Source organism: Polyodon spathula, chromosome 16, assembly GCF_017654505.1.
Source record: "Polyodon spathula isolate WHYD16114869_AA chromosome 16, ASM1765450v1, whole genome shotgun sequence".
Taxonomy (NCBI): Eukaryota; Metazoa; Chordata; class Actinopteri; order Acipenseriformes; family Polyodontidae; genus Polyodon; species Polyodon spathula.
In genome coordinates this window covers 38,272,023-38,291,875 of record NC_054549.1, presented here as the reverse complement: position 1 = coordinate 38,291,875, position 19,853 = coordinate 38,272,023, and the positions used below count along the sequence as shown (strand labels likewise).

Below are 19,853 nucleotides of genomic sequence, written 5' to 3'. Positions count from 1 at the left end.
GCGTGCACGTGTCAGTCTTGTTTGTGTGTGTGTGCGTGCATGTGTCTCAGTGTGTGTCTCTCTGTAACACTGGTGTTGAAACAGGGCTCTTTACACAGACCACGAGACAGGGCCCTGTTCACTGACCTGTACCCACCACTTTCAGGATTTTTTTTTTTTTTTGAAGGACTGTTTGAGAGTTTAAAACATTCTCTAGGTAGTAAACGGTGCTTTGAAAAATGGGGAAGCATTGTAAAGCACAGAGAGGTCTGGTAAAGCCTAGGGAAGCATTGTAAAGCACAGAGAGGTCTGGTAAAGCACAGGGAAGCATTGTAAAGCACAGAGAGGTCTGGTAAAGCATAGGAAGCATTGTAAAGCACAGAGAGGTCTGGTAAAGCATAGGGAAGCATTGTAAAGCACAGAGAGGTCTGGTAAAGCATAGGGAAGCATTGTAAAGCACAGAGAGGTCTGGGAAAGCATAGGGAAGCATTGTAAAGCACAGAGAGGTGTGGTAAAGCATAGGGAAGCATTGTAAAGCACAGAGAGGTCTGGTAAAGCATAGGGAAGCATTGTAAAGCACAGAGAGGTCTGGTAAAGCACAGGGAAGCATTGTAAAGCACAGAGAGGTCTGGTAAAGCATAGGGAAGCATTGTAAAGCACAGAGAGGTCTGGTAAAGCATAGGGAAGCATTGTAAAGCACAGAGAGGTCTGGTAAAGCATAGGGAAGCATTGTAAAGCACAGAGAGGTCTGGTAAAGCATAGGTAAGCATTGTAAAGCACAGAGAGGTCTGGTAAAGCACAGGGAAGCATTGTAAAGCACAGAGAGGTCTGGTAAAGCAGATTTAAGAACATGGCAAACCATGCATGAGAAAAACTGCAAAATTATTGGCAAATTTACCATGCCTCCATCCTGACTGCCAGCCCTGTGGTCATAACCACAGGGCAGGAGTAATCTGAGATTACCCCGGGAATAACAAAGAGGAATTCAGCTCATTTCCTCAGCGTGAACAATCCCATCACCATCAAAGGGACACAGTATATGAGAAGATGTCTACTCCCATGTCAGTGGTATCAGTATTCCGAGATGTTATTCTCACTGCTGTCAACACCCCTGATATTACAGTATAGCAGAGAGTAGAGACTGCCATTGAGATTCCTTACATTAAACTCAGTGCTGAGTTAACAAGCAGTTTTGTAGCATCATTGAAGTCTTTCCAATACATCTTAAAAGGAGTTGACATTCTGAACCCTAAGCAATACATTTAACCAGGACCAGAGGACCACAGCTGGAATTTAAATCTGATTAAAATTTAGGGGAAGGAGACACTACAGTCCACACACAAAGAGTGTTGAGGGGATGGAATGGGTTACCTAGTCATGTTGTTAAAGGAGACTCTTCTTCACAGTGGTGAGGGGATGGAATGGGTTACCTAGTCATGTTGTTGAAGGAGACTCTTCTTCACACAGAGAGTGGTGAGGGGATGGAATGGGTTACCTAGTCATGTTGTTGAAGGAGACTCTTCTTCACACAGAGAGTGGTGAGGGGATGGAATGGGTTACCTAGTCATGTTGTTGAAGGAGACTCTTCTTCACACAGAGAGTGGTGAGGGGATGGAATGGGTTACCTAGTCATGTTGCTGAAGGAGACTCTTCTTCACACAAAGAGTGTTGAGGGGATGGAATGGGTTACCTAGTCATGTTGTTAAAGGAGACTCTTCTTCACAGTGGTGAGGGGATGGAATGGGTTACCTAGTCATGTTGTTGAAGGAGACTCTTCACACAGAGAGTGGTGAGGGGATGGAATGGGTTACCTAGTCATGTTGTTGAAGGAGACTCTTCTTCACACAAAGAGTGGTGAGGGGATGGAATGGGTTACCTAGTCATGTTGTTGAAGGAGACTCTTCCTCACACAGAGAGTGGTGAGGGGATGGAATGGGTTACCTAGTCATGTTGTTGAAAGAGACTCTTCTTCACACAGAGATTGGTGAGGGGGTGGAATGGGTTACCTAGTCATGTTGTTGATGCTCAATCACTTGGATCTTCTAAGACCTGACTTGACTTGACTTGAGTTCTGAGATCAATCAGCTGCTAGAAACCGGTCGAGCTCCGGTGGTCCGAATGGCCTCCTCTCGTTTGTAAAAGCTCTTCTGCCCTTCTGCTCTCATCAGCTGGCCCTGCGCAATGCCCTGCGGTACTTCCCTCCTGCCGTCCACGAGGTTCTGGCCGAGGAGTTTGCTGAGGAGCTGCGGTTGTACGGACACATCTACATGTATCGCTTCTGCCCAGGGATCCCCATGAGGTGAGGCTGCTCGTGTATTACAGCACGGGCGCTGGAGCACTAACACTGTTTTCTTTGGTTAGCTTAACTCTGAAACAAATATACAATAGTGAGCTCCTATTGCATAATAGCTGTTAAGTAATACCTTACATTGTGGCTCTAGTTACTGTGTATTTACAGAGCAGTTACTTACATGTGTGCTTACACATCATTACAATGTTATTATGCATGGTTACAATGTACTTAACGTGTACATGTTTTACACAGTATGCAGTGTATTTGCTAAGTAACTACTATAGAAATACACAGTAAATAGAGACACTTCATGTAAAGTGTTTATAATCAACTTGCTTTTATGAGGCAAGGTCGCTTTGCTGCTTTAACAGGACGATAAAGGATGTTGGTATAAATCTATTTTTTGTAAATGATATTAAAACCAGTACAATGGGATAGCTAGTCGTGTGGTTGAGACAGAGTCACTGGGATCCTTTGAGACCTGACCTGACAGAGTTCTGAGATCAGTCAGCTGCTGGGAAGCGGCGCGCTCTGATGAGCCGAATGCCCTCCTCTCATTGGGTATTTTCTGATCTTCTTATTTTATGCCTCCCGCTCCAGAGCTTCATGTCTTTTACCTTGGCCTAATCACCCCCATTAACAAGGAGTTAGTGTTTCTTAAAAGAGTTCTCTGAGAGATTATCCTGTCCAGCAAGTGCAAACTGGAGGAACCCAGAGCAGGCTTTATAGAAGAGTGGGATTGAACCCAGAGCATGCTTTGTAGAAGAGTAGGATTGAACCCAGAGCAGGCTTTGTAGAAGAGTAGGATTGAACCCAGAGCAGGCTTTATAGAAGAGTGGGATTGAACCCAGAGCAGGCTTTGTAGAAGAGTGGAATTGAACCCAGAGCAGGCTTTGTAGAAGAGTAGGATTGAACCCAGAGCATGCTTTGTAGAAGAGTGGGATTGAACCCAGAGCATGCTTTGTAGAAGAGTGGAATTGAACCCAGAGCATGCTTTGTAGAAGAGTGGGATTGAACCCAGAGCATGCTTTGTAGAAGAGTGGGATTGAACCCAGAGCATGCTTTGTAGAAGAGTGGGATTGAACCCAGAGCATGCTTTGTAGAAGAGTGGGATTGAACCCAGAGCAGGCTTTGTGGAAGAGTGGAATTGAACCCAGAGCAGGCTTTGTAGAGAGTGAGATTGAACCCAGAGCAAGCTTTGTAGAAGAGTGGAATTGAACCCAGAGCAGGCTTTATAGAAGAGTGGAATTGAATCCAGAGCAGGCTTTGTGGAAGAGTGGAATTGAACCCAGAGCAGGCTTTGTAGAAGAGTAGGATTGAACCCAGAGCAGGCTTTGTAGAAGAGTGGGATTGAACCTAGAGCATGCTTTGTAGAAGAGTGGGATTGAACCCAGAGCAGGCTTTGTAGAAGAGTAGGATTGAACCCAGAGCATGCTTTGTAGAAGAGTGGAATTGAATCCAGAGCAGGCTTTGTAGAAGAGTGGGATTGAACCCAGAGCAGGCTTTGTAGAAGAGTGGGATTGAACCCAGAGCAGGCTTTGTAGAAGAGTGGGATTGAACCCAGAGCAGGCTTTGTAGAAGAGTGGGATTGAACCTAGAGCATGCTTTGTAGAAGAGTGGAATTGAACCCAGAGCATGCTTTGTAGAAGAGTGGAATTGAACCCAGAGCAGGCTTTGTAGAAGAGTGGGATTGAACCCAGAGCAGGCTTTGTAGAAGAGTGGAATTGAACCCAGAGCAGGCTTTGTAGAGAGTGGGATTGAACCCAGAGCAAGCTTTGTAGAAGAGTGGAATTGAACCCAGAGCAGGCTTTATAGAAGAGTGGAATTGAACCCAGAGCAGGCTTTATAGAAGAGTGGAATTGAATCCAGAGCAGGCTTTGTGGAAGAGTGGAATTGAATCCAGAGCAGGCTTTGTAGAAGAGTGGAATTGAACCCAGAGCATGCTTTGTAGAAGAGTGGAATTGAACCCAGAGCAGGCTTTATAGAAGAGTGGAATTGAACCCAGAGCAGGCTTTGTGGAAGAGTGGAATTAAGCCCAGAGCAGGCTTTATAGAAGAGTGGAATTTGAAACAGTCAGAAGAGCCTCCTTGACAAGCTTCTGCTAGAGCATGGAAAAAGAAAATTTGTAATTCTAATTAGCGAGACATTCCTGGAATTAAAAAAAGCTCTTTTAAAGAGGATTACTTCCATTCCTTTGGAAGGGATTGAGGAATTCTGTGCGTCTGAGAAGCCAGTGGGCTGCTTGTGTTTGTGTAGGTGTGATTGCAGCTGTAGGTGCTAATCTTGGGTTATTCAAGCTCGTGCTGATTTAGCTGAGATTTAGCTATAAGCTGAGCTTATAGATACAAAGGATGCAGACGCATCTATCTTATTTCATCTTTATATTTAACCAGGGGAGTCCCATTGTGTTTAAAATCTCTTTTTTCAAGGGAGACTTGGTCAAGAAGGTGGCATATCATACAAATAAAACCTCCCCACACAAATTCAACTGAACCCCACCAATACAAGCATGTTAAACACATTACAAAAAACGATTTAGCAGCATTGGACAAAACCAAACGGCCTCAGCTACATAGATGTCAGTGAATGTGTTCGAACTCCTTCAGGGATATCAAAACATTGAGCTTCACTTCAATACTGCCAGGCATGCCGGCTGCTCTACCTCACTGGGGGGGGGGCATTGGAAGTGGAAGCTGGATCCTGGATCTGTATAACAGTTTTCATCCCATTTAAACCTGTAGAGCTGCCAGCATGACTTATTTGAAAGCGTCCTTCGTATGGTGTTTAGTCTCCAGCTGCTTATCTCTACCCATATGTACATGTGCAGCGATGCAATGATGCAGTTCTGTGTGGCTGCAAGGATTCTTTCTTATGACACAGAGACAATGAAAGAACGTGTGCCGTGCTTGATGCCAGGTCCACTTGGGTGCTATTGAAGCCAATACCCTAACCCTAACCCTAACCCTAACCCCAGCCCTAATCCTAGCCATAACCTTAGCCCTAACCCTAACCCTAACTCTAACCCTAACTCCGGTCTCAGTAGGATGTACCTGAGCTCCAGATGCTGGGTTGCATCTTCCTTTATACATGAGAGAGTTTCATTTCTCAAGCACAAGACAATTTCTGTTTCTACATGCATAGCTCTCAGAAAGATATTATTATTAAGCAGATAAAAAGCAGATAATATACCGTGAGAATGGAAGACAGAGGGCACAGCTCCAGTTGCTTTGGTCCTTGCAGGATATGTTTTCACTGGTGTTGTGGGTTTCTGTGAGATTCTGTGGAGTTCTGTCTCTGCTTATCCTATGCCCCTGACAGTAAGCTCAGAATAGATACTGTTACACTGCACTGACTCCTGACACACAAGAAGAAGAGAAGACAGAAATTGGTAGAAAAATCCTCCACTGTCTTTCATTGTGCAGCATACGCTTTAATAAAGATTACAAAATAATCTTACACCTGAAGGGACAGCAGCAGCCTCAACATAGACAATATTTTCAGAATCGCAGGATAACACTGAGAACATGAATTATAAAATGTGCATATCACCACTGTACTGTGACGCACTGTATAGAGCCCTTTTTGGCATTTGCACAATGTGTTCCGTAGGTAGTTATTTCTATACAGCACGCACGTGAGGGGACCGTGCATGCATTTACAGATCCACTGCCGCATGATTCAGAGATGCAAAGGAATCTCCTTACTTGTTTTTTTCTAATGCTTTAATATGTGCTGTTTCTGTGCTGGAGCCAGCATGGGTGTTTACATCTCACACCATCATGCAGGATTCCCCTTGGAGATTAGATGCATTTCTCAAGAGAGCTCATGATAACAGCGGCTTCTTTATTCCAGGGCCTATCCTATCAACAGCTACCCCTGCAAGACCAAACAAGCGGCTGCTGTGATGCTGATGATCATGAACAACCTGGATCCCTGTGTAGCTCAGGTAGGCACCCTGTCACTGTACTGTGTGTTAACACACCTGGATCAGGTGTGCACTCTGACACGGTGCACTGTGCTGTGTGTTAACACACCTGGATCAGGTGGGCACTCTGACACGGTGCACTGTGCTGTGTGTTAACACACCTGGATCAGGTGGGCACTCTGACACGGTGCACTGTGCTGTGTGTTAACACACCTGGATCAGGTGGGCACTCTGACACGGTGCACCGTGCTGTGTGTTAACACACCTGGATCAGGTGGGCACTCTGACACGGTGCACTGTGCTGTGTGTTAACACACCTGGATCAGGTGGGCACTCTGACACGGTGCACTGTGCTGTGTGTTAACACACCTGGATCAGGTGGGCACTCTGACACGGTGCACTGTGCTGTGTGTTAACACACCTGGATCAGGTGAGCACTCTGACACGGTGCACTGTGCTGTGTGTTAACACACCTGGATCAGGTGGGCACTCTGACACGGTGCACTGTGCTGTGTGTTAACACACCTGGATCAGGTGGGCACTCTGACACGGTGCACCGTGCTGTGTGTTAACACACCTGGATCAGGTGGGCACTCTGACACGGTGCACTGTGCTGTGTGTTAACACACCTGGATCAGGTGTGCACTCTGACACGGTGCACTGTGCTGTGTGTTAACACACCTGGATCAGGTGGGCACTCTGACACGGTGCACTGTGCTGTGTGTTAACACACCTGGATCAGGTGGGCACTCTGACACGGTGCACTGTGCTGTGTGTTAACACACCTGGATCAGGTGGGCACTCTGACACGGTGCACCGTGCTGTGTGTTAACACACCTGGATCAGGTGGGCACTCTGACACGGTGCACTGTGCTGTGTGTTAACACACCTGGATCAGGTGGGCACTCTGACACGGTGCACTGTGCTGTGTGTTAACACACCTGGATCAGGTGGGCACTCTGACACGGTGCACTGTGCTGTGTGTTAACACACCTGGATCAGGTGGGCACTCTGACACGGTGCACTGTGCTGTGTGTTAACACACCTGGATCAGGTGGGCACTCTGACACGGTGCACTGTGCTGTGTGTTAACACACCTGGATCAGGTGGGCACTCTGACACGGTGCACTCTGACACGGTGCACTGTGCTGTGTGTTAACACACCTGGATCAGGTGGGCACTCTGACAGTGTGGATCATAATTATAAAGCCCTTAGGGATAGGTTCCCTGTTCTATCAAATTATACAAGTTTTGAACCCTCTTTTTTATTTTGCACAGAGACTTCTTCAGTTAAACAGACTTTTGAGGTCTTGTGTTTGTATATTACAGTTAATCCAATAAACTCTTCAACTCTGTTATCGTAGTTCCCTTGAATAATTACCACTGGATTAAATAGCGTTCTCGACAGTTCCAGAGTGTAAACGCACCTTCCAGTAAATGCTGTCTGTGTTGTTTGTGTGTTTCAGTTTCCCCAGGAGCTTGTCACCTACGGTGGAAATGGCCAGGTGTTCAGTAACTGGGCTCAGGTAAGAAGACAGACACCATGGTATTGCTGGTCAGTGCTGGGTGTTTGCAGCTCCTGGATATGGTGGAACAGACATTTCAGGCAGTGTCTTCATTATTGCACTAAATAAAGAATTAGAGGAAGCGTTAGTTTACTTGACCTAAGTTACTTGACCTAAGTTTTACCCAAAAGCTGCAAATGCCTTAACTAATAATACTCCAGTATAAAACTCAGTGGCCTCTGGTTTAGTTGCAGGAAGATTAGTAAACGAAGGAGACGGGCAATTTGCCCAGAGTGGAAAATCAGGCCAGTGTTTTGACATTGGGCTTTTTCTTCTGTATTTAAAGGAGTGTAAGCCAAAGCTTTAAAATCCATTTCTTAATTCACATTATCACTGCCCGCCCCTCCAGCCCTTTCCTTGGGTGGAAGAAGATCTTTTGTTTCTTTTAGAAATACGCTTCAATAAATTCAACGACAAGCGTTTCAGATAGAAGTGTTTTTCAATGTCTTCAGAAACAAGCCACTGAAAAAGACTCCCCGTCAAAAGGGTTGGCATTGAAAGTTTATTTTAGTATTTCTAAGTTCCGCACTCTTGAGAAGTGGGTGGTTATTCAGGATATACAAGCATCACGCTGGCATCACCACAGCAACCCAGTGCCATGAAGAGAGAGGGAGGTTAGTTTGAAGAGTGCCATGTGGAGAAGAGGAAGAGTTTTGGGTGGTCAGACCTGGATAAACCACAGGATAACATCTCAGCTATTCAGTGCATCTGTGTCTCATTACAATTATAAGGTTCTGCCAGATAAGCATGTCTCATTCTAAAGCAAACGAAACCAAAGACTTCTCATGAGGATCTTGAAAAAACATGCCCTTTGGCAGAATTTTACACCTGAATACAACTTGACAGGCTCAAGATTGTTTTGGCTTCCTGGTAGCTCATCACTTCCTGTGCTGTGTAGGAATGGGGGGGCAGTGGTTTCATCACTTCCTGTAGGAATGTGGGGGGGCAATGGTTTAAGCTTTAAATCCGCTGCATGGTCTGAAAAAAACAAAACAAATAACAAACAAACAGAAGCACTTGAGCGTTGCAGATTTAATACTGGTCCAGTGTGATCACACATATAGAGTGCTGACTGGGTCTGAGTATAAGACCCTATAACCACACTGACATGGATGTAAGCGCTACACACCGCGGCGCTAAGAAGATTTTACCCATGAGCTTCATTTCTAATGCTGTATAACGGGGCAGCAGGATTATAACGGGGCAGCACTTTATTCTTTCAGCACTGGATCTGTGTTCCTACTTACGGGGCAGCACTCAGCTGATGCTGGAGGAAAATGCAGCACTTCTGATGCTGTATGGGGGTCATGACTGAGCATGCTGTCTTATAACTGGCTCTGCTGTATAAAACTGTATAAAGGGGCAGCACTGGATCTGATGCTGTATAACGGGGCAGCACTGGATCTGATGCTGTATAACGGGGCAGCACTGGATCTGATGCTGTATAAAGGGGCAGCACTGGATCTGATGCTGTATAACGGGGCAGCACTGGATCTGATGCTGTATAACGGGGCAGCACTGGATCTGATGCTGTATAACGGGGCAGCACTGGATCTGATGCTGTATAACGGGGCAGCACTGGATCTGATGCTGTATAACGGGGCAGCACTGGATCTGATGCTGTATAACGGGGCAGCACTGGATCTGATGCTGTATAACGGGGCAGCACTGGATCTGATGCTGTATAACGGGGCAGCACTGGATCTGATGCTGTATAACGGGGCAGCACTGGATCTGATGCTGTATAACGGGGCAGCACTGGATCTGATGCTGTATAACGGGGCAGCACTGGATCTGATGCTGTATAAGGGGGCAGCACTGGATCTGATGCTGTATAACGGGGCAGCACTGGATCTGATGCTGTATAAAGGGGCAGCACTGGATCTGATGCTGTATAACGGGGCAGCACTGGATCTGATGCTGTATAAAGGGGCAGCACTGGATCTGATGCTGTATAACGGGGCAGCACTGGATCTGATGCTGTATAACGGGGCAGCACTGGATCTGATGCTGTATAACGGGGCAGCACTGGATCTGATGCTGTATAAAGGGGCAGCACTGGATCTGATGCTGTATAAAGGGGCAGCACTGGATCTGATGCTGTATAAAGGGGCAGCACTGGATCTGATGCTGTATAACGGGGCAGCACTGGATCTGATGCTGTATAACGGGGCAGCACTGGATCTGATATTGTCTGTCAGTCTGTCTACATGGCAAACACGGTACAGACCCTGAGTTTACTGCAGACTTTCATCATTGCCCATACCTCCTACATCTGCTTTGTGTTCCTCATGCAAGGCGTCCTTCTCATTGTCACGCGATCGAATGCACATCAGCCTGCCTGTCGCCCCTGACTGTGTCGCTACAGTGAAAGCTATAGCACTGGAACATTAGCCTCAAAGCGGGTCTGTGCTGCGTCTATAAACACGTGACGATTACAGATGGAATTTCAGCCAGTAATCATATACAGCATCAATCACACAAGGGGGTTGTTTTTTTTTTCATTTGAAATGAAATGGTTCGTTGGGATGGGATTTGCCTGCAGGGTGCAGATTGGGCACGGCACTTTACTGTATCACCTGATATGGGAGCCTGGCTTTGAATAGGGTTTGAAAGCATTCTTCTGCCCCAAATCTTCGTGCACAAGGAGTTCATTGTGTTAGAACGCAATCTGCTTCTTCACCAGTTTGGTTTCCATCCTGTTTCCACCAGCTCTGCTCTTCTCCAAGGAAATGGACTTCACTGTTAAAAATCCAGCAAAGAACAACACAATCCAACGTGCTGCTGTATCTGCTCCTGCACGAACCTGCCTTGATTTTATAACATTTATAGAAAGCGGGATGGATTTCAAACATGCCGAAGTCTTGCTCTGTATTATAGTACGATAGCACTGGGAGTCAGCAATCGAAAGGTCAAATGTCTAGAATCAGACACAAGTCCACCCTATGAAGTGCCCACCCAGCCCATTCCAGAGGTTTGCCATGCTGAGGACCCCTGTGAAGTGCCCACCCAGTCCATTCCAGTGGATTGCCATGCTGAGGACCCCTGTGAAGTGCCCACCCAGCCCATTCCAGTGGATTGCCATGCTGAGGACCCCTATGAAGTGCCCACACAGCCCATTCCAGAGGATTGCCATGCTGAGGACCCCTGTGAAGTGCCCACCCAGTCCATTCCAGAGGTTTGCCATGCTGAGGACCCCTGTGAAGTGCCCACCCAGCCCATTCCAGAGGATTGCCATGCTGAAGACCCCTGTGAAGTGCCCACACAGCCCATTCCAGTGGATTGCCATGCTGAGGACCCCTGTGAAGTGCCCACCCAGCCCATTCCAGAGGATTGCCATGCTGAAGACCCCTGTGAAGTGCCCACACAGCCCATTCCAGAGGATTGCCATGCTGAGGACCCCTGTGAAGTGCCCACCCAGCCCATTCCAGTGGATTGCCATGCTGAGGACCCCTATGAAGTGCCCACACAGCCCATTCCAGAGGATTGCCATGCTGAGGACCCCTGTGAAGTGCCCACCCAGTCCATTCCAGAGGTTTGCCATGCTGATGCGCCAGGGAGGCCACAGCAATCTGGCTGCAGCAGATTAGAAAAAAGATTAAGGCATATTTCAAACGTTATATCTTTTAAAGTTGCCGCAGCTGGTTGAACTTGTATGATCTTTTTCATTCTTCCAAAAGACTGCAAATCCACAGAGGGGGGGGCCTGAAAGAGAGAGAGTGAAGCAGAGGGAGAGAGAGACATGAGAGAGAGGGAGTCAGCTGTCATCTCGAGTGATAAAGATCTCAAGCCATGCTCTCTGAATTATTAACGCTTCTTAAACTGCAGGAGAAATAGGTTCTTTAAAGCAGAGGAGCATTGCGGGCAGTCTTTCATCTTCAAATAGAAGAAACTGCCAGACTGAAAGATGAAACTTTATTAGATCAGATATCTGTGCACAAAAAACTGACAGCTTATAACTGAGCTGTGCAACTCATTACAATGCTCTTATATTCATTAAACATTTAGGTGTATATATATATATATAATATATATATATATATATATATATATATATATATATATATATATAGAGAGAGAGAGAGAGAGAGAGAGAGAGAGAGAGAGAGAGAGAGAGAGAGAGAGAGAGTGTAAGTAATTCATCAACAGTGTATTTAAAAAATAACAGAACAATGAATTTTGACAAAGGCTTGATATGTATAAAGCATACATTATGGAACAATGCAATTCTCATTGAATTAGTTTAGCACTGCTGATTTATTTGAACGCATCCATGTTTTCTTTAACAGCAGCCCAAAACATTGTTATTCCTGAAAGCAGCTTGGTGTGTGGTGTCCTGTGTAGAATTCATGTACCCGTTCGTTTGCAGTTTATCTGCGGTGTGTTCCTGCCTCGCTGTGCTTCACTACTAAGATACCCTTACCCTCTCACGTGCCAAAGCATGCATTTCACAACCCGCCTGGCACTGCGTGCTGCCTGTCGGTGTGGCATGAAGATTGCCATGCACCTAACCTGTAAGCACATGCTGATCGGTGCATTCCTCGCATATCTGATCCCGATTCCACTGTTCAGACAGTTATGTGGTGAGCACATCTCCCTGGCATGAGACCCAATGGAGAGAACGCACATCCCTGCAGTCACAAAAGAAATAACTTGGCGTTTATGGTGAAAAAATAAAACCCTTCTCTTTTTTTCCCTGTCAGTATCCCCGAGCAAACCTGACACTAAAGAAAAGTTTAAACTCCGGCACCCCTCTTTTCTCTTCAGGTGTGTGGTTAAGTGCGAGGTGTTTGCATCGGAAGCATTTCTTCTGGACCCAGTTGAAATGGAAAGGGTGGTTAGCGGTGCCTGATTCATTTGCATGCTTTTCATTTTGCGGGTTCGCTTGGCAGTGAAGCAGTGAACACCCCATTGCTTCTGGAGTTTTGATTGGTTGTGCATAAGAAATCAAACCACTGCAACGGAAAACCTAGAAAAATTGTCAAAATAGGCAAATTACTGATGATCTAATTGATTTATCCGGTGTTTGACTCGTGTTTCTCTGCTCAGTGATGCTCTATCTGATCCTGTGTTTGACTCGTGTTTCTCTCCTCAGTGATGCTCTATCTGATCCTGTGTTTGACTTGTGTTTCTCTCTTCAGTGATGCTCTATCTGATCTTGTGTTTGACTCGTGTTTCTCTGCTCAGTGATGCTCTATCTGATCCTGTGTTTGACTCGTGTTTCTCTCCTCAGTGATGCTCTATCTGATCCTGTGTTTGACTCGTGTTTCTCTCCTCAGTGATGCTCTATCTGATCCTGTGTTTGACTCGTGTTTCTCTCTTCAGTGATGCTCTATCTGATCCTGTGTTTGACTCGTGTTTCTCTCTTCAGTGATGCTCTATCTGATCCTGTGTTTGACTCGTGTTTCTCTCCTCAGTGATGCTCTATCTGATCCTGTGTTTGACTCGTGTTTCTCTCTTCAGTGATGCTCTATCTGATCCTGTGTTTGACTCGTGTTTCTCTCCTCAGTGATGCTCTATCTGATCCTGTGTTTGACTCGTGTTTCTCTCTTCAGTGATGCTCTATCTGATCCTGTGTTTGACTCGTGTTTCTCTCTTCAGTGATGCTCTATCTGATCCTGTGTTTGACTCGTGTTTCTCTCTTCAGTGATGCTCTATCTGATCCTGTGTTTGACTCGTGTTTCTCTCTTCAGTGATGCTCTATCTGATCCTGTGTTTGACTCGTGTTTCTCTCCTCAGTGATGCTCTATCTGATCCTGTGTTTGACTCGTGTTTCTCTCCTCAGTGATGCTCTATCTGATCCTGTGTTTGACTCGTGTTTCTCTCTTCAGTGATGCTCTATCTGATCCTGTGTTTGACTCGTGTTTCTCTCCTCAGTGATGCTCTATCTGATCCTGTGTTTGACTCGTGTTTCTCTCCTCAGTGATGCTCTATCTGATCCTGTGTTTGACTCGTGTTTCTCTCCTCAGTGATGCTCTATCTGATCCTGTGTTTGACTCGCGTTTCTCTCTTCAGTGATGCTCTATCTGATCCTGTGTTTGACTCGTGTTTCTCTCTTCAGTGATGCTCTATCTGATCCTGTGTTTGACTCGTGTTTCTCTGCTCAGTGATGCTCTATCTGATCTGTGTTTGATCAGTGATGCTCTATCTGATCCTGTGTTTGACTCGTGTTTCTCTCTTCAGTGATGCTCTATCTGATCCTGTGTTTGACTCGTGTTTCTCTCTTCAGTGATGCTCTATCTGATCCTGTGTTTGACTCGTGTTTCTCTCTTCAGTGATGCTCTATCTGATCCTGTGTTTGACTCGTGTTTCTCTCCTCAGTGATGCTCTATCTGATCCTGTGTTTGACTCGTGTTTCTCTCCTCAGTGATGCTCTATCTGATCCTGTGTTTGACTCGTGTTTCTCTCTTCAGTGATGCTCTATCTGATCCTGTGTTTGACTCGTGTTTCTCTCCTCAGTGATGCTCTATCTGATCCTGTGTTTGACTCGCGTTTCTCTCTTCAGTGATGCTCTATCTGATCCTGTGTTTGACTCGTGTTTCTCTGCTCAGTGATGCTCTATCTGATCCTGTGTTTGACTCGCGTTTCTCTCTTCAGTGATGCTCTATCTGATCCTGTGTTTGACTCGCGTTTCTCTCCTCAGTTCTGGCTGGTGATGCAGTTCCTCTGTGAGATGACGGAGGAGCAGACGTTGGTGATGTACAGTGGGCACCCCGTGGGTCTGTTCCCCAGCCACCGCGACGCCCCGCGGGTCGTCATCACCAACGGCATGGTCAGGATCACACTCTAGTCATGTGCTTACGGGGCTGAGTCCAGGGATTCGAAATCAACCAATCGCGTAAAGGATTTGCCACAATCCCAGTCACAATGTAGATGTGCATTTCACAGAGTAACTATTTTGATGTGTAATGGTAGAAACCCCCCCTGCATTGCATCAGCCACCAGATCTATAGGGGTGATGCCAGGAGATCCAGGGATAGGGGGGGTGGATTGCCCCCCCAGGAGGATTCTTCAGGGCTGTAAAATGCTCTAAAATGTTGTATACAAATCCAGCTGTAATGACAGGGTACAGATTGATCAAAGCAACACCGTGGTTTCTCATTTTAAAGGTGACCAGATTGAAATCCACTCCCCTGCCTCTTTTGAGCTGCAGTCCCCCCTTGCTGCACGTTCAATCCACGTTTCAGATCAGTCTGATCAAACTCCAGCCCCACACGATGATTCATAGTTCAGTTTAATATGTTCCTGTGCTCTTCCCTGTTCCAGGTTATCCCCAATTACTCCTCCAGGGACGAGTATGAAAAGATGTTTGCCTTGGGGATCACAATGTAAGGGAGTATTCACACTTTGGTAACACTCTTTTTGGAAGGCGGTATGGTCATGACTTCCATTTTCCCCCTGAAACAATTTCCCTAGCACTTGAATTCCTGTAGGTAGAACAGAAGGCTTTTGATTCACAGCCTTATGAAGGGGAGCGCTGCATGAAAAAAAGAAAACTGCATGTATGGAAGATACAGGTCTTGATTTTAAAGAAAAAATAACGTTTTGAATCAAAAATAGTATAACTCAACCTAAAATGAAACTGTATCTTTTTTATTGTTGGTGGTGCGAGGGATGGTGTCTGTTTTAAGAGAATTCTTGGTGGCACTGTAATGTCTGGAGTGTGGATTTAATGGTCCTGTTAAGCCCACGTGATTCATTTCAACAGGATTCTGAACTCCAGGACGCTGCATTGCTCGCATGCTTCTTACATGTCATATCTAATTGAAAGAGCTTCAAGCTGTCTGAGGCTGAAGACAACACTGCACTGACTTCACGACAAACCAGGGATTGGCTTCCCAGAGTGGGCTTTGTGATCTGCTATTCCTGGTTACCTAGAAAACATTTTTGGGAATCTGTTCAATATTTTGTCCGCTGTTTACCACCAGTATATTAAGGATAAGCCATCAATATAATAAGCACCCCGAGATTTTGGGGGGTGTTATAGTAGAGAGACCAATACCAGCCCCATGATACGAGTATCAATGTGAATGAACGCAGGCAAGTCTGGCCCTTCTTTACCAGGATCTTAATTGTTCAGCTGATCCAATCAAACCTCCATTGGGGTTCTACAGCAGTTAGCTACTTTATGCATTCCAAACCCATTGTTCAGCTGATCCAGTGAAACCTCCATTGGGGTTCTACAGCAGTTAGCTACTTTATGCATTCCAAACCCATTGTTCAGCTGATCCAATGAAACCTCCATTGGGGTTCTACAGCAGTTAGCTACTTTATGCATTCCAAACCCATTGTTCAGCTGATCCAATGAAACCTCCATTGGGGTTCTACAGCAGTTAGCTACTTTATGCATTCCAAACCCATTGTTCAGCTGATCCAATGAAACCTCCATTGGGGTTCTACAGCAGTTAGCTACTTTATGCATTCCACACCGTGTCAACCCTGCTGCAGCCTGGTCCTCTGTAATGACATGAAGATGCCTTTGGCTCTGTCAGACTCTCACAGCTGTTTCTCATGGCAGGTACGGACAGATGACGGCAGGAAGTTACTGCTACATTGGGCCACAGGGAATCGTCCACGGCACAGTGGTGAGAATTAGGGTCACTCGAAGTTTTACGATTCACAGTTTGAAGCAATGTTTTCTTCTTGATGTGCTTTGCCATGCCTCTCTGCAGCTCACCGTGTTGAATGCTGCCCGGAGGTACCTGGGCTCCAGTGATCTGGGGGGGAAGGTGTTTGTCACGGCCGGTCTGGGGGGGATGAGCGGGGCTCAGGCCAAGGCAGCGGTCATCGCCGGGTGCATCGGGGTCATCGCAGAGGTGAGGTCACGACGGGGTCTCCGGGTTACTGTTACGTATTAATGTTATTCCGGGTTACGTGCTCACGTTATTCCGGGTTACGTGTTCACGTTATTCCGGGTTACGTGTTCACGTTATTCCGGGTTACGTGTTAATGTTATACGTGTTAATGTTATTCCCGTGGTTATTCCGGGTTACGTGTTAATGTTATTCCGGGTTACGTGTTCACGTTATTCCGGGTTACGTGTTCACGTTATTCCGGGTTACGTGTTCACGTTATTCCGGGTTACGTGTTCACGTTATTCCGGGTTACGTGTTAATGTTATTCCGGGTTACGTGTTAATGTTATTCCGGGTTACGTGCTCACGTTATTCCGGGTTACGTGTTAATGTTATTCCGGGTTACGTGTTCACGTTATTCCGGGTTACGTGTTCACGTTATTCCGGGTTACGTGTTCACGTTATTCCGGGTTACGTGTTCACGTTATTCCGGGTTACGTGCTCACGTTATTCCGGGTTACGTGTTCATGTTATTCCGGGTTACGTGTTCACGTTATTCCGGGTTACGTTATTCCGGGTTACGTGCTCACGTTATTCCAGGTTAAATGTTCATGTTATTCCGGGTTACATGTTCACGTTATTCCGGGTTACGTGCTCACGTTATTCCGGGTTACATGTTCACGTTATTCCGGGTTACATGTTCACGTTATTCCGGGTTACGTGCTCATGGCAGCGTACAAGGCCCTGTTTTTGATGTTTGCGATTGGAAACTCTTGATCACACAAAGCGCATAAATAAAAAGAAAGTACTGCTTTATAGAATCAAACGTTTATTCAATGAAGCGCTAGGGTTAGGGTTTGCTGAACAGCAAAGGCAATACAATCTCTAATTCCAGTATGCTGTTGATTCAGTGCAGCAGTGATTCTATGAATTGGTTTTCACAGTGCTGTTATACAGCTCCTCGAAGGGGGTTGATAGTTCTGTTCTTACCGTTTAGAACACTGGGAGCGTAACGCTTCATTTCACTAAAAGATCAACATGGCCAGACGTCTAAACAGAACAAACGACTTTAAAGAAAAACCCTGCAAGGATCGAACGAGAACGACTGAGCGCAGCCTGTGCAATGCCAGCGCTAATGTGTTTAATAACGTCTCTCACAAAACTATTAGCAAGGAAGTCATTAAATGCAACAGAGCTGAAACGAACCCGCCTTTTGTGCTTCTGCTTTGTAATTCTAAAACTCAAGACTGTTGATAGGGCTGTCAGGCTGGCAGCTCGAGTCAGGGAAACCTGAACCGAGGAGATTGCAGAGAACATTTCTTTGGTTCTGTATTGCTTCAATTAGCACAGCATTTCAGTTTGAGTTGCATGTAAGCCTGGCAAAACCTAAGAGATCAGCGAACGTTATTATATTGGCTATTAAAGCGAACCCCATTCGTGTCAGGTTCAGGACAAAAGGGAAATGTCAGGCAAGGAATTCTGCACTGGCACTCTTTCCACTGACAATAAAGAGCTGTCCAAATTAGCACCATATGGATGCATGCGAGTCGTGTTGCAAGTAATTCCCAGTCGCTTTGAATGTTAGGAAAACACAGTTTAAAGAGAAGAACAAGAAAGAAAAGCCTGGAGAATTGAACACTCAAGGAATGGGATCATGGCTGTTTTTGTTGGATGCTTGTCACATTTAAAGTGGTTGCATATTCTTTGGCTGTGTATTGCAATGTGTTGCAAAGCGTTGTGGTCAAACTGAAAGTGCAGTTGTAATTGAAGGAGATTCAGTATGTTTTCTAAATGTAATAATTATTACAAAAATGAGACTGGTTTGATTGACCACAGAAAAAATGAAAGAAGCTTTCTAGTTTTCTGTTAAAGTCAGCTTGCTGGAGCTAGATATATGCAGTCTGTTGTGCAAAAAAACAAAAACCTGGCATGTTTTCTGACAGAACCGCAGAAATGTGGAAACCCATAGAGATGAAGCACCTGGTACCTTTGTTTCACCAGACAGCCCTTTCTACTTATCAGCCTGGATCCTGCCTTTCCATAATGAATACAAGAGTATAAAACACACATCCATACCACGCACATGCTCTTTATAGGAAAGGCTTGCGACAGTGATAGCAGAGGCAAGGCTGCCAGCAATGTGGGTTTAATAGAGGCTTCACGTTCTCCCCCTCCTGCTTTGTGTGTTCACTCTGGCTCTCGACTGATGTTAATTGCCATTGATTTATTTAATACTTGCTGACGAATACTTCTTAAAGGCAATTCTGAGCCTGAGCATCAGCACAGCCCTGCTCTCAACCAATTCAGCAGCAATGGGCTTTTTCATTCAGAGGCTCTGCTTTAAACAGATTCATTTCTGAAGTAACAGCTGCTTTGATAAATGACCATGAGAGCTGCACAGCTGTAATCTCGGTCCCCGGTCAGGTTCCTGCAGTTGGCAGAGGGCAGGAATGACAATTGCCTGCTTTGTGAACATTAATAACCCTGTTCGACATTGAGTTGATTATAATTCACATTGCGTTGATTATAATTCACATTGCCTTGATTATAATTCACATTGCATTGATTATAATTCACATTGCATTGATTATAATTCATATTGCGTTGATTATAATTCATATTGCGTTGATTATAATTCATATTGCATTGATTATAATTCATATTGCGTTGATTATAATTCACATTGCGTTGATTATAATTCACACTGCATTGATTATAATTCACATTGCATTGATTATAATTCATATTGCGTTGATTATAATTCACATTGCGTTGATTATAATTCATATTGCATTGATTATAATTCATACTGCGTTGATTATAATTCACATTGCATTGATTATAATTCACATTGCATTGATTATAATTCATATTGCATTGATTATAATTCATACTGCATTGATTATAATTCATATTGCATTGATTATAATTCACATTGCATTGATTATAATTCATATTGCATTGATTATAATTCATACTGCATTGATTATAATTCACATTGCTCTGATTATAATTCACATTGCATTGATTATAATTCATATTGCGTTGATTATAATTCATATTGCATTGATTATAATTCATACTGCGTTGATTATAATTCACACTGCGTTGATTATAATTCACATCGCATTGATTATAATTCATATTGCATTGATTATAATTCATACTGCGTTGATTATAATTCACATTGCTCTGATTATAATTCACATTGCATTGATTATAATTCATATTGCATTGATTATAATTCATACTGCGTTGATTATAATTCACATTGCTCTGATTATAATTCACATTGCA

At 44.9% G+C, this 19,853-nt stretch overlaps 1 protein-coding gene across 1 annotated transcript in view; it reads left to right on the top strand.

Moving 5' to 3' along the window:
- The window catches only part of uroc1 (urocanate hydratase 1), a 40,098-nt gene that overhangs the window by 878 nt on the left and 19,367 nt on the right, over nucleotides 1–19,853 (top strand). The window contains 7 exon segments of the mRNA XM_041274736.1: nucleotides 2,148–2,278; nucleotides 6,125–6,218; nucleotides 7,664–7,723; nucleotides 14,406–14,534; nucleotides 15,029–15,090; nucleotides 16,281–16,347; nucleotides 16,435–16,578. Coding sequence (XP_041130670.1) covers nucleotides 2,148–2,278; nucleotides 6,125–6,218; nucleotides 7,664–7,723; nucleotides 14,406–14,534; nucleotides 15,029–15,090; nucleotides 16,281–16,347; nucleotides 16,435–16,578 — 687 coding nt within the window.